Consider the following 13,024-nt stretch of genomic DNA (forward strand, 5'->3'; position numbering starts at 1 on the left):
TGTCAGCCAGCCAAGTGCAATGACGCTGCCAGACATTATATAAGAGGAGGACTGTCATACAACAAACCCCATCAAGTTTTTCATCTGGATACCCAAGCTCTTTAAATCTGAGAAGCAAAACAGAGATGCTGCCTGCTCTGCAACAATTTAGTCACGACAGTAACAAATTTCTACTGTTATGTTTCCAACACAGATTTTTCATGTCTAATAGCTGAAACCCAAGAGAATGACTGATGTTTAAATCCTCTTAAATAGATATGACAACATTATCCCGTCCCTTAATTGGAAATAGGCCACTCTAATTGATGGCTATAACAGAAGAGCGTAAAATTCTGCTCTGGCTGAGCTTCCACATTTGGAAGAAACATTGCAAAAAAAACCTATGCTCTTACATATGAAATATATTTTCTGAAGACAAGCTTCTAACCATGCAACGAACCTGTCCCCAAAGTTGGAAGCAAGAATTAGAAAAAGACAATGCTAAAAACTAGTCTGCTAATAAAACACTGAGCCAATGGCATGAGCCATTTATTAGTTCTGGACTCAGCCTATCTAGGCTCCTACAAAATTACTGACCACCACAGCACTTAAGCTTTTCTACAGAGTAATACAAAGATAAAGAAGATGAATGCACTAAATCGGAAGTTGGAGCCTGTCATCAGCTCCATATATTCCAGGCATGGGGAAACCCAGAGAGCTCCTGTCAGCCTGAAGGAACATGATGCTGCTTCTCCATCCAGTGACTAGTGCCTGTGAAGAGCTGCCAAGGGGCTGGAGGCACCTTCTGGCCCCACTCCTCTCGTCCTAGCGAGGGTCACGCAGGAATGCGGGCAGCGGGGCTCCCCCCTGCCCCTGGGAAGGTAACCCAGCAGAGGTAACACAACATTTCTGTTGGAAGCATGTGAGGGAATTTATACATGGTCCATTATTTTAACTAAGTAATTAGCTTAGCCTCACACTTTCCCTGGGTATTATGTTAGTCAGCTCCCCGTTGCTTGTATGAGCCTTTTAGCATTGTAAAGGAGGAAAGGAAAAATACTTTTTAGCAGCAGGAAAATGTGATTATGAAACAGCTCTGATTGTCAGGGGACTTCAGGAGGGAACGTAAAAGAAAAAGTAACTGAATAGATTTCAATTTGCCTTTGTTTCCTTCAAGTGTGATTTTAGTTTACATTAAATGTTCACCACAGGTAGTTGTTTCCTTGGTTTTTTTGTTTTTGATTTTTTTTTGTTGTTGTTGTTGGGTTTTTTTTTTGTTTGTTTGGTTGGTTTTTGTTTGTTTTGTTTTGGGTTTTTTTGTTGCTTTTAAATAAAGTATCATTAAGATTATTGTTTGAGCATGCATAATGGTGACAAGTACAGCACCATAAGCATAAGCCAAAATACCTCTAACATTTGTGCTGAATGTTGTATTAGCATAGTCTTTGGAAATTAGTTGGTTGATAACATCGATGCTTTCGGCATCATCATAGCACTGAAAAATATCAGAAAGGTTTTTTTTTTAATAGTATCTAGCACTAATAACTGTCTTTAAATAGATTTGTGCTTTAATCTGTGGCCATTTGCATGTACTGCTACACAAGTTGGACAACTATAAGGTAGTTTATACTTAAAAAGTAGTTTCATAGTTAACATGGCCAAAGTAAATGAAACTTAAATCTTCTTAGCTTTGATATCCAAAACAGCTTCCTGGAGAAAATCCGTTCACCTAACTTTGTAGTTGGAAAAATATCCAATGAATGACCCCTTCCAAACCCTTGTTCATTACTAGTTATCTGCAAATAACAAACACTGCCATCTGCAGTAGACTTAAAACTGAAACAAAAGCAATGTGAATTGAAACTTTTTCTATCTCTAAATTCAGATACTCCGATGCACAAAAGCAACACACTAGAGACTTCTGCAAAATCATAATTACAGAAGTGAAACCACACTTTTGCGTATCAGTTTCATTATAAGCATTCCTCCATGTTTGACTAATCAACAATTAATGCTGTCTAGCAGAAAGTGATTGCTACATCTTTATTATGGGCATTCTTCCTTTATTTATTGTCTGTCACAGAATAACTTTCAGATACAGAATCAGAGACTTAAACCAGGTACTGCCAATTTGCGTACTGGAAGAAGGCATTTTTTTCTCCCAGAGAGCTTAAAATCTATTCATTTTTGTTTTAATTTTGTTTGACAGAAAAAGAAGGGCTTATTAATTAAAAAAGAGCAAATTATTAAAAAAAAAATAAAAAAACATCACCCTGCAACCTGGAAATTTTAAAAAGATAATTTTCTTGTACACTGGATCAAAGTGTACCTCTTGTTAGTTAGAAATCAATCAGCAAACTAGCACCCACCTAAAAACTATGTTTTTCAACAGACTTACTCACAATTCAGTTTAGCAGAAACTGATACGGATTGCACCTCCAGAAATCAGAACTGTTAAACAAAGGCGTCTAATTATGCCTTGGGATCCTATCTTTAGTGACCCAAATTGGTAAATTAGTTCCTAAAATTTATTTCTGTTTAAGTAAGCATCACACAGAAAAACATGATAGAGCTACAGTCCTCTGATGTTAGCCAATATTAACAGTACATGGTACAGAAAATCAGAAACAGGTCTCCAAAAATGAAAGACGTTTTAGTCGATTTTCCAAATTTAAGGCACTGTTTACTAATTTTCTAGTTTTAGAGCCTTATAAGACTTCACAGGGTTTCTAGAAGAGTATGAGGATGACAAACTTCCCGTGCTTTTAAATAGAAGCTAGGATTCTCTTGTTAGTACCCAATTCCAGAAGCTGGTAAATTAGGAAAACACCAAGAACTGTAAGATTCATAAAAACATAATGACAATTAACAGTACTCTCAAATGCTATGTCCCTTCAAAATCAGATTTATTTACGAACTCCGCTTATGAGTGCATCACAGATCTATCCATCAGTTACTTCCTGCGCAATGCCTCCAGGCATTTAGAAATCTATTAAAGGAATGGCTGGGATGTGGGACATCACCTGGATATTACAGGCATGATGGTGTAACTTTGGCAGCCACGCATCATGGGCAGTTTCCTGCAGAGACAACCTATGACATGTTTTCGAAGTTTTTTGGGGTTACACTTACTGTCACAGCACGCCGTGGCTCATCTGGAGATGGTGACAGTACCCTGCACCTACTGCTCAAGCAGTTTTAAACTGGGAGAAGGATACGTGTATCTGTGTCATCCCACTTTCAGTCATCCAAAGATGTGCCAGCTCACATCATATACTACTGCTAATTGAGCACGAGGGGCATCTAAACAAAATAAATACCCTCGGATTGAGATTTGCTAACGCGAGTACTACGCAGGCATTACTGACGGTAAGGGGATTCCACACAGACGCAATCAGAGGTTCAGACTGTCAACTCACTGCACAGAGAGGGATTGGAGAGAAGACCCTTGGCCTACTTGAGGCTTTCAGGGTACACAACACTGTTTCCTGCATGGATTTTTTTTTTTCTTTTTTTTCCTCTACTATGTCAGCCTTTACATGATGCGCAAAAGCTCTTACCTGGTACAGAACGCAAATCTTATGCCACCTCCTATGTCTTGTACATGTTCACATACATAAGGAAGAATAACATTGACAAAAATGCTGTTACATACAAAATCAAATGGGTGGGAATTAATTAAGGGAAGTAGCTGTGAGTCTGGGAAAAAACGCAATCATTCAATCTTGTGGGTTAGTTCTTAAAAAAAAAACTAGAGAAAGGGAAAGAGGGACACACTGTGAGAAACCATGTTCTGTATCAACAACATCTGTTTTCCTGATTTTCTCATCTGATTTTACAGGACTTACTCTTTGGAGTACTCCTCAATGTTCACTGCTCTACTGAAGTCTATCCTCAGCACTGAACCAAGTTTCTCTACTAATTAAAATAGTACAATTTACCTATATGCCTCACCGAGATGACACAGTCTGAAGTTATATTACAACAGGAGGTGCTGTATAAATGCCAGATACATTTTAATAAATCAGAAATAAAATTATTCTTGAGAACAACCTGTTACACACCTAGAACTAAAATATACCTGCACTAAATTTTCTGATATTATTATACGGGCTTGCAAGTTTATATTCAAGATTGTTGACATTACCGTCAATGGCACTGACTTCAGAAATCTATGACATTTTGCAGTGGGTTTGTATGTTGTTTCTCTGTTGTTTTTTGGATTGAGCTTTTTAGGTTTTTTTGTTTGTTTGTTTGTTTTTAACAAGGGGGGCAAATTTCCACAAAAAGGGGGAAGAAGTTTACGTTAAGAATTGAGTATGACCTGCAAAACAAAACAACAGCTATTCCTTCCCAATATAGTAACATTGGGCTCTTCCTAAATTTTGCAACATGAAACAGTAAGTAGTAATAAAGTGCTTTAGACATGTATATCCATATTTGACAGATCAAGCAGACTGAGGCAATACCTCACATCAAAACTGGATTTCTTATCTTGCAGTAAAACTTGGCATCATTCTTACTGACCTTAAGATTATCTATGACAACTAGGATTATTGTGTACCCCACATCAATCCCTTATCTGCATGATCTTATGTTGGAAACAAGATGAAAAACTTCCTTAACCACATTTTCTTTTTCATTTGAATAAACACAGATGAAGAATGTTTATCCTGTAATCTACAGCAAACAATTCTTTAGTTCAAACAAATACAAACAAAACATACTATCAGATTTAACACCTTTGTGTTTACTAAAAGATGCAAAGCAGTTGTCAGGTCTTATTTTAAAAAGGGATCCTCTTTAGGTAAAAATCTGAATATACTTGCGAATCAGATAGTCTTCAGTTTTGCCAACTAGTTTTACCTTATTCTAAGAAGAGCCTGCCATCACTATTCAACCAATATGCTCCATACCCTATCTGTTTTAGGAAGGTAATAAATAAATACTTGAAGGAAGTCTAGAATCTTGTGAAAGAGAGTCTATACATCACAAGTCAGGGAACCGATAGGTGCTCAAACTTGTTAGCAAGGAAGGATCAAGCCCTACACGTCAGTCTGATACAACTCCCTTCAAAAACAATGTCACTAGATTCTAACACTGCTAAAACTGACTCCGAAAAATCTTGACTTTGTAACTTGCCAGTACACAGGTGATACACCCTGAATAATGAACTCTTTCAACTGGCAATAAAAACTGAAAACACAGTTCTGAGAATAGGGCAATGACAGGCAGATAACTCTTAAAACAGAGATTTAATTGCTGCTAAGACTCTCTAAAGACAAGAAAAGCACAAGGTATATTACATTATGGGTCTAAACTGCACTAGAGCGCAAACACCTCATATGTTACATGCAGGCTGAGTTGAACGTGGACTTAAAAGCAGTCAATAAGAAATAACAGCTATTTGGTAAGGGCAGTCAGAGCAAGACAGCAGACTTTTACGAAGCCATAAAACAAGTCATACCCACTTATTTTCTGACTTTAAAAAAAATCCCAATTGCAACTGAAACGGTTCAAAGGTGCTAAAATCTAGATTATCAGCTGCTTTCACAGGCATAAGAGGGAAAACCAGACCAATTAATTAAAACTTTCTTCTTCTCTCTCATCGTACATGTAGCTCAGTTGAGGACAAATATAAATTCTGAAGCAAGGCAGCAGGCTTATTTATTCGGCTTTAAAAATCAACCCCAGAAACGCAGCTACATCTTGTTCGCAAACCAAAATCACGAAAGAAAGTGTACGTACGAGTGGAGCATGCGGAAACTCTATTTCAAACTGCAAAACACCCGCGGATCACAGGAGACACCGGCACGCAGCCCCCGGCCAACCCGCATTCTCAACTTCTAGGAAGGGAAGGAAGGGCGCACTCTGCCTCAGAAACGCAGCTCTGGGTCCAGGTGTCTCACCGTGACTACTGTGATGACACCAACGTTCTGAGCGCGGTATTCCATCACGAATCGCGTTGCGAGAGTCATGTTAGCATTACTGTTCAGGAATAAAATTCAGCCTGCAGCTCCCCCGGGACCAAAAACTGCCTTTACCACCTTTTCATGCTACTTTCTACACCTTTTTTTTTTTTTTTTTTTTTTTTTTTAGGAGACACCCCTGGTTCAGAACGGGGTGCAGCGACAAGAAAGAGCAGCTGACGGGATTGCCAGCAGCAGCCAGGGGCATTTTCTGTTTTAAAACCGAGACACGCGGGGAAGCAGCGCGGCTTCCCAAAGCCTGTATCACTTTCACCGCTCGCCCTGAAATTTAAGGAAACTGCGGGCAAAACACAACAACATCCCCCCCCCACCCCGGACGGACCCTGCGGCTGCCCGCGACCAGCTCCTCGGCCCGGGGCTGCCCCGTCCGGCGCCCCCGCCCCCGCCGGCCCCGGGGCGCGCTCCCGGGGCAGCCCCGCCGCCCCCCGCGGCGGGGCGAGCCGGGGCCGCGGGCTCCTACCTTGTTTGAGGCCATTTCGCTGACGGAGTGCCTGGTCTGCAGGGTCTCCAGCTGGTCCAAGCACCAGTCCAGCTCCTCCAGGGTCTCGCTGGCCAGTTTCTGGTAGGCCTCCTCTGCGAAGAGACAGGGAAAGGCGTACTCAGTTCGCAAGCGCTTCACAGGGCTAACGGCGAGCTCCGGCGCGTCCATCCTCCGCTGCCCGGTGCCCGCACATGAGTGCGGCTCCCTCATACTGCCAGCCCGGGCAGCGGGCGGCGCGGCTCCTGCCCTCTTCGGAGCCGCCGGGTCGGCGAGCGGCGGCAGAAACTTCCCGCCGGCCGGGCTGGCCGCCTCCCCTCGCCTCTCCGCGCCGCCCCTCGCCTCGCCGGCAGCGCCGGGCTCCGCGGGCGCGCAGCGGCCCCGCGGCGGTGGCGGGGGGGGGGGGGGGGGGGCGGGCCAGGCCCGCCGGCGACGGGTGAATCAGCGGCCGCGGGCGGCCACCGCGCTTCCTGTTTTCGCGGCTCCGCCGGCGGCTCGGCTGCTGCTCTCCGGGACCCGCCGCGCCCCCACCCGCGGTTTTCACACGCGGGAGGCCCCGCGGGCCGGGGGAGCCCCGCAAAGCGCGGCGCGGAGCCGGCCCCGCCGAGCCGGCCCCGCCGAGCCGTCGTCCCCGCGCTGTGTCACCTACCCCCGGGGAGACCATCAGAATCACTTGGTTAATGCCTGTAAAGCGTGGGGAAGGTGGAAAAACACGTGTAAGTTCTCGGGATAACGATGGCCCACCCAAGCACCACCTGTTCAAGGACTGTTCGAGTAACTGCAGAAGCGTTGGCTCTAACCCAAAAGATTCGTGTGTGTGTGTGTGTGTGTGTGTGTGTGTGTACAAAGCATCAGATATCGGCTGTAAGCAAAAAAGGGCTGATGAAAGTTTTGGAACTGGACTCAGCAACACAGTATGGGAAATGGACCCAATAACAGCACGACAAGTCATGCTTTAACCAAAATTGCAATATGTCATACTGGAGCTAACGGTCTTAAAACTTGCAGAAGCTTCACTCACAGAGAGGAAGACATTCCCTTCTTCAGTAACTCTCCAACAGCAGGAGATCTGCTGGTATGCAAATAATTTCAGAAAAATAATCCCATGTCTAGGGTATGAGCCTCACCTACAAAGCCCAGCTATTTTCTTTCTGATACAGATCTGAAGTGGAGAACGCTTGTCCACTCTGAACTTGGAGCTGAGTGAGTTTTAGCCCAAGCATGCTCTCTGACAAGCTGTGTATCTGAAACATTGAGCTTTGAAACTCCTGACATGGATGCTTCCGTATCATCTATGTGCAAATGTAACTCCAAGGTAGAGAAATGTTTATTCAGTGGGCTTGTTTTTGCCATCTGAAACATCTCCCTTAACTTGTTTCACATCAAATTAGCCTTATTTTCAAGATGCCAGACAAGCAAAGTATCAGGCAAACAAATTAACTAAAACTCATTTTTAAATAAAGCATCCCTGCGTGGACTACTGCCAAGCAGCTCAGCGTACTACTGCTCAACATCTAGCATACTAGATTTGTATCATTCTACATTTCTGAGCACATGCTCAAAAACTTTGGGTTCCTTCACAGCTGTTAAACTTCACATACTTGTGGCTACGGCAAAAAACACTCCACAATTTTGAATAATGTCCATTCACCTCTGGAAAAAAGGCAATGTGAGAAGAAGTTTGGATTGAGTGTAATTGGCAGAACCTTTTAAAGAAAATTTTGCAGTGCCTGCCCATATCACGATTAACCTGCCACTTCAGCAAACACAACACTGACCAATACTCAACAAAAACACATCCCCATTGTATTGTAAGTACTGCCTTTCAGACATGTCATACTACAAATGCTATCTGATCCAAAAGAATTCCCCTGGCAAATAAAGTCAGGATTTTGCAGTCTGTTTATTCATCAAGAGAATCTGTGACGTTCTACAACACAGCAGACATCACAGCTCACTAGTTCTTGAACATGACTGGTTTACTGACCTCACAGTGTACATTTCATCAAGATCAGTACTGTAAATAGAAATAACTTTCTTTATAATATATTTGTAAGTGTTTAAATGCTTTTGATGAAGCAGAGATGCGGCTAACGTATGCATAGTTATCTGATGACCTTATACAATGATTTCATTGAGGATAAAATGCATAATGAAGTGAGGTAAAACAAATCTGCAATGACATTTTGCTGCTAGCCTGCAGCCTGCCCTTCAGCTGTTCTTGAAAATCAGATTCCGGGAAACTTCTGTTTTTCTTCACGAGTAAACATCATCCCTTCCAAGACTTAAGAAAGTAAGAGGGTAAGATTTTTCCAAGAAGTATGAAAACAACAAAATAAACTTAAGGGATACCATATTTCATTAAAAGTAATAAAATGCTCATTTGTTTTTTAGAATTAATTTTTTTTTTTGTTATCCGTATAGCAATAATATATATTACCAACATCATCTTACATTCAGGAATCTTTATCTACTACCCACCTCCCCAGTTTATCTCAAAGCACATTAGAAAACAGAATCCATCACCCACAAGAAAGTCCCTCACCCTTAGGATGCTCCTCACGATCTGTCGTTTCTGGCTTCCACACTTACAGAGCCTGTGGCTGCTGTGGGGACTTGACTGACCACTCAGACTAAGTCAACTTCTTATGGCCAACGCTAGACTAAAGACTTGTTGGACTCAGCACCTCCTGCCAGTTCTCAGATTGCAGAGCGGTCAGGGCAGCCCTGATAGCTTAAATGGAAATAAAAGGGTTTCAAACTGGTGACAAAGTACCCATCAAACTAGCACGCCCGCTTTGTTCCTGCAGTTCTAAGGGCAGAACAACCATAGGAAAGCTTTTTTCTAAACAGTACCGAAGCTCTAAATTTGGCCCACACTTTTGTTGTTATACAATGTGGTGGAAAATGTTGTCGAGGTTAACAGCTTTTCAAGTATAACACCCTGTCACTGCTAAGCTAAGAATAAAAAAATAATTATCAGCCATGCAGCTTTGACAGTCTCACAACACCGTGTCTGACCTCTGTGTTACTGCTAAGGTAGCACCTTGTAATTATCCCCAGCCAGGACTGATCTACTTACCAGGTTTTTTGGTATAGGTGCACGATCTACCTCAACCCTCCCCCCTCAGCACCCCCCACCCGGATGATGAAGTACTAAAACAGATTAACTTCTGTAAATGAGAGGGGTTTTGAAATTTCAAAGGTCCTTTTTATATCACATTAGGCTTTAGTAAGAGGGAGAGAAATACAGTGTAACACCAGTTGCTTTAACAATTTGCATGTTATTTCATATATGCTTTTAAAAGAAAGGCAGTGACAACAAATGTTCTCTTTACAGTTCACAGATTACTACAAACAATTCCACCACATGTATCTTTCAGTATGGCACATAGGAAAAAAAAAAAAAAAAAAAAAAAAAGGTTAGCAGAAATAAAAAGCTCAGCCATAATCATTTGGCACTACACACCTATTTTTTTTTAAAAGGGTGTTTTGCTGTCTGTTTTTATGAAAGACTTGATTCTTAGCACAGCTGCGAACACAACACCAGAGGTAGCTGTGCTTGTATTCACACCTTTATCCAGGAACAACTTCTGTTCAAAAATTTCAAAGGGGAAAATTACTATATGGCAATAATTTGTAATTAACTGTAACTGAACTTCACTGTTCATCGTGATTTTCATATACACTGTCCCACTATTTCCAGAGAACAAAAAGCAATACCAGACTCTTCTACTAGTACTCAAGTGTATTTGTATTAACTTTTGCAGTACTTTAAGGAGTTTCAGCACAGCAGAAGGAAAACATAAGTAAGATTCTTCATTGTTGTCCAGTTGGTTGCAATTGTCTGAGTGATGCAAAGAGGCTGGAAAAGAGTTGACTTAACAAGTGCACAGCCAAGGGCTTTGACCACTGTGTTGCCTTAAAATGGGAGCATCGTGGAGACAAGACAAGATCACTATCAAGCTGTGGAGTGATCCAGATAGGCTCAGCATGTGTAGTGAGTTTTGGGGGTGCAGGCAGCTGGAAGAAGCTCTGGAAACCTCCAGGCCACTCTAAATGAAGATGAATTGAAGATCTACTCTGAGACTCAGACACTGGACATCTTCCATTAATTTTCTGACCATCGTTTTGCTCTTCTACCTGGTGTGAGCTTAAAGTTTGGAGCAACAGAATTGCTGGGCCAAGAGTTCCAGTTTCTCTTACTACTATAGCATTTCAAAAAAACCCCTCTGTGATTCAAACTAAGAATTTTTTCTGTAAATGAGGATGTCTGTACTTACAGCCTTAACTGATGACCTATATATCAAAGTTACTGACATTTTAGTCCATGTTGGCACCTTCTATTAAACATAGCCATATTAACACTGATTAAGTGTAGAAATAGCATCTGTTTTCTTAGTCACCCATTTTATAACCGAAAAAAAAAAATTTTGTTTTTAGGTCTTACTGAGAAAACCGTAAACATTGTGACTTAAAAGACTATCTTTGTGGAGTGCTGATATGTCTTACTGTTGATAAAATGTAATTATGAAAGATATCTTTGTTTAACGTTAGAAATTTGCAGATGTCCCTCCACAATCACAAGTAAAACAAAATATGCTTGATCAGAGTTTGGAATGAGCACCTGGGAAGACAACTCAGCTGCAGCAGAGAAACTGTTTTGATAGTCCCACTCTGAACACTCACTTTCTTCCATGCCAGGAATCTCTCCAAGTTTCCACTCTGGGGAAGAAAAATCCTTTGTACTGGCTAGTAGCCTTATGCATAGACGGACTGTGTCCAAATAGCCAGGACTAGTCCCGCAGGTTGTGATGATCTGCAGGACTCCCCCAGCTTACTGATTTATACAATGCCAGTAGCACTAGCCTTAGGCTATGGAAACTGCCTTACCTCCTTGAACAGAGAATGTAGTAAACTCCAGGAAATAATAAGAGCAAAATTATAAAGTCCAGTTATGCACAACTTAAAATATTTGACTACACTTACATTATAAAAAAAAGGACCAAATAAAGAAATACATGGACAAAACACACATTAAATGAGGATCTAGGAAAAAAGGTAGTGTTTTTTTTTTTCCCCCAACATTTTTTATTTCTCTCATGGTCTCAGAGAAATACACATATGCCATATAACAATCCCTCTATGCCTTAAGACTGTATTTCACAGGCAAAGGTATTAGCAACATGTGTTTATATTCTTACAAAACCAGGTAACAGAAAGGCTGCAGATATCTGTGAAGAAGTTATTGGGCTCTTGGAACAGGTCTATTATAGTTAGTTCAGAGTAAATAAGGCACTTCTGACTCTTATAAATATAGAAAAACTGTATCATTAGGTTCTCACTATGTAGCTCAGTTTCACTGCGTGGGGATGGGGATGTTACTTGTGCTGGCTTCTTGGTATTTTTCTGTTAAACATTTGGTCTAGTTCTTGGAAAGAGCTTTGGAACGAAGTTACTCATACTGATATAATTTGTTCTAAAGTATAGAAGTATTTCTGCATTAAGTATTTGCAAATTCATCCTAAGAAACAGTCTTTCAATGACAAGAGTAGTACAGCACACTGTCCAAAAAGTATCTTTCATTGAAGCCAAGCAGGAAAACACACATTTAGTTCATACAGCATATTTAAATAATTTACTGCTTTAATGACAGAGCACATCAAAATGTTTGCAGTGTGAATGTTTAAATCCACTTTTTGCTCTTATCAAATATCCAACAAGGCCAAATGAACATTCTTCTGTTACCGCACATCCTTGCCCAGTGCTTCCTTCCCCTCTGACCAGTTTGGCAGAGGACTAATACATTCCTTACTCCACTGCCTTTAAGAATCTGCCAAAAGGACCACTTACACTCACTCACTGGTGAAAAGAAGCCCTTCCATCAAGCAATTGACCTTGCTCAAAATAAAAAAGAGGAAAGGTCTTGATTTTCAAGTAGCAAAATATCCTTTGCATGCATTTTTCTTGCTTTCTTTTCATGAACAAACTGCATTTTGAGAAAGTATCTGTTTCTTTTTTAAAACCTATCTTTTCCCCAACAGTTATAAATGTGTTGATTCTGTACCGTGAGGCTTGTGTGTAAGGAGTTCAATAATGGATTCATTGCTCAAGCTGGTTTCTTATCCTATTTCTTGTATCACACAAAAAGTATACTTTCTATGTGAAAGGATGCATCCTCAGCATCAGTTCTCCCTGTATCTGTAGAACAGTTTGCTTCTGAGAAGCATACTGCTGTTGATTCAACATAAGAAGAAAAGTGAGAGATTTTCAAAGTAGAACAAAATTAGAGGCAACAAGCACAAACTGAAATACATGAGACTCCCTCTGAACATCCGGAAACAACACTTTTTACTTTAAAGGATGACCAAGCACTGGCACAGGTTGTCCTGAGCAGTTGTCGAGTGTCCCTCCTTGGAGATCTTCAGAAGCTGTTTGGACATGGTCCAGGGGAACTGGCTCTAGGCAGCCCTGCCTGAGCAGGGGGATTGGACCAGATGACCTCCGGAAGTCCCTTCCAGCCTCAACCCTTCTGTGAGTCTGTGGTAAACTAGCAGTTGAAAAAATAAAAGCCATT

The 13,024-nt window shown here is 41.4% G+C and overlaps 1 protein-coding gene across 5 annotated transcripts in view; it reads right to left on the reverse strand.

The window, feature by feature from the left end:
* Nucleotides 1-13,024, reverse strand: part of PDE4D (phosphodiesterase 4D) — a 432,217-nt gene that overhangs the window by 45,892 nt on the left and 373,301 nt on the right. For all 5 annotated transcript variants that reach the window (XM_042804780.1, XM_042804781.1, XM_042804785.1 and 2 more), the window contains exon 6: nt 6,430-6,542. In XM_042804780.1, coding sequence (XP_042660714.1) covers nt 6,430-6,542 — 113 coding nt within the window. The remainder of the gene's footprint in view (nt 1-6,429; nt 6,543-13,024) is intronic.

This window comes from Tyto alba, unplaced genomic scaffold, assembly GCF_018691265.1.
Source record: "Tyto alba isolate M040663 unplaced genomic scaffold, T.alba_DEE_v4.0 Super-Scaffold_42, whole genome shotgun sequence".
NCBI lineage: Eukaryota > Metazoa > Chordata > Aves > Strigiformes > Tytonidae > Tyto > Tyto alba.